Source organism: Homarus americanus, unplaced genomic scaffold (assembly GCF_018991925.1).
Source record: "Homarus americanus isolate GMGI-L3 unplaced genomic scaffold, GMGI_Hamer_2.0 scaffold2674, whole genome shotgun sequence".
In the NCBI taxonomy this organism is placed as follows: Eukaryota; Metazoa; Arthropoda; class Malacostraca; order Decapoda; family Nephropidae; genus Homarus; species Homarus americanus.
Genome location: NW_024744451.1, coordinates 11,156 through 12,588, shown reverse-complemented (window position 1 = coordinate 12,588; position 1,433 = coordinate 11,156). Strand labels below are relative to the sequence as shown.

At 40.2% G+C, this 1,433-nt stretch overlaps 1 protein-coding gene across 1 annotated transcript; it reads left to right on the top strand.

Moving 5' to 3' along the window:
- Positions 1–780: 780 nt before the first annotated feature.
- Positions 781–1,006, top strand: LOC121877913 (creatinase-like; the record flags this gene model as incomplete). The annotated part of the gene is given in 1 exon segment (XM_042383868.1): positions 781–1,006. A coding segment is annotated over 1 exon segment (204 nt), but the record flags the coding sequence as incomplete, so codon positions are not given.
- Between the last annotated feature and the right edge of the window lie 427 nt (positions 1,007–1,433).

The following is a 1,433-nucleotide window of genomic DNA, read 5'->3' as shown; positions in this document are numbered from 1 at the left end:
GAGTGTCGTGTTCAGTACTGTTGAGTGTCGTGTTCAGTACTGTTGAGTGTCGTGTTCAGTACTGTTGAGTGTCGTGTTCAGTACTGTTGAGTGTCGTGTTCAGTACTGTTGAGTGTCGTGTTCAGTACTGTTGAATGTCCTGTTCAGTATTGTGGTGTGTCCTGTTGAGCATTGTTGAGTGTTCTGTTGAGTACTATTGAGTGAATCTTGTCGAGTACTTTACTTTTGAGTATGTCTGGTTGAGTACCTTTGAATGTGCCCTGCTGAGTAGTGTTCTGTATGTCCTGTTGAACACATTTGAGGGAGTCCATTGTAAGCTTGTTAAATTCTATTGAGTGTGACCCTGTTGAGTACTATTGATTGTGACCCTGTTGGGTACTATTGAATGTGACCTTGTTGAGTGTGTGGTGGACAAGAGGAGGTTTATTGTATGTGGGCAGCCAAAACGGCCTTGGTTAGTTTCAAGTGTAAGTATCCTGTACGTGACAGGCGAGAGGAGGTACACCTTATGTGCCTATGGACTATGTGTGGCGGACAACAGGTGTACTGTATTTCGTGTCAAAATTCACTGAAATGCAGATAATAAATTATGAACATGTTTAGTTTGAGGTGATGATATTGGGTATAAACCTATCATGATCCTCCTGTTGATGGTCACCAAATATGAAACAAATCAGATGTTATTTGACTGAGTAATGGAAGGAACACTTCAATTTAGTACGAGTTTCTTCACTCGGCTAACATTTGGTGGCGGGAAATAACAACAGTTATATGTTGACAGATCTGGAGCTACGTGAGGATATAGACACAGTACTGGAGCCTGGCATGGTTGTGTCTATGGAGCCCATGGTGACCATCCCCGAGGGCGAGCCAGGCGCCGGCGGCTACCGGGAACATGACATACTTGTCATTAACGATGACGGTACCGTAGATGACATCACCGGCTTCCCCTTCGGACCAGAACATAATATATTTAAGAAATAAACCTTTGTTCACTGACAGTAAATTCACGTATTTATTCAATCCATATTAGGAAACAATAGGCTTTATAACTTAACATTACACAAAACTGTACACAATCAAGTAAATGAGATTCATAGAACTATCTGAGATTGTGTCTCGAAGGTTGAAAAATGTGCTATAATGTCAACATCTGAAACTTACCCACATGTATCCAACCCTGTATGTGTGCATGATGTAAATTAATGAAGCTGCCAGACCCAGAGGAATGGTACATGTTATGGAGCTTCAAAACAAATTGTGTTTGTGATATAACTTTTGTTCATAACAAAATCTTCATATTCTTAAGAGCAAAGTAAATGCTGTATGACACACAACTATGGTTATGATACGTGAGAGACACTCAACATAATGAGTGCGTTTACTCTTTGTTTGCTTATGTCCTTCTAGTTTTAGAAGACAAATTAAAATAT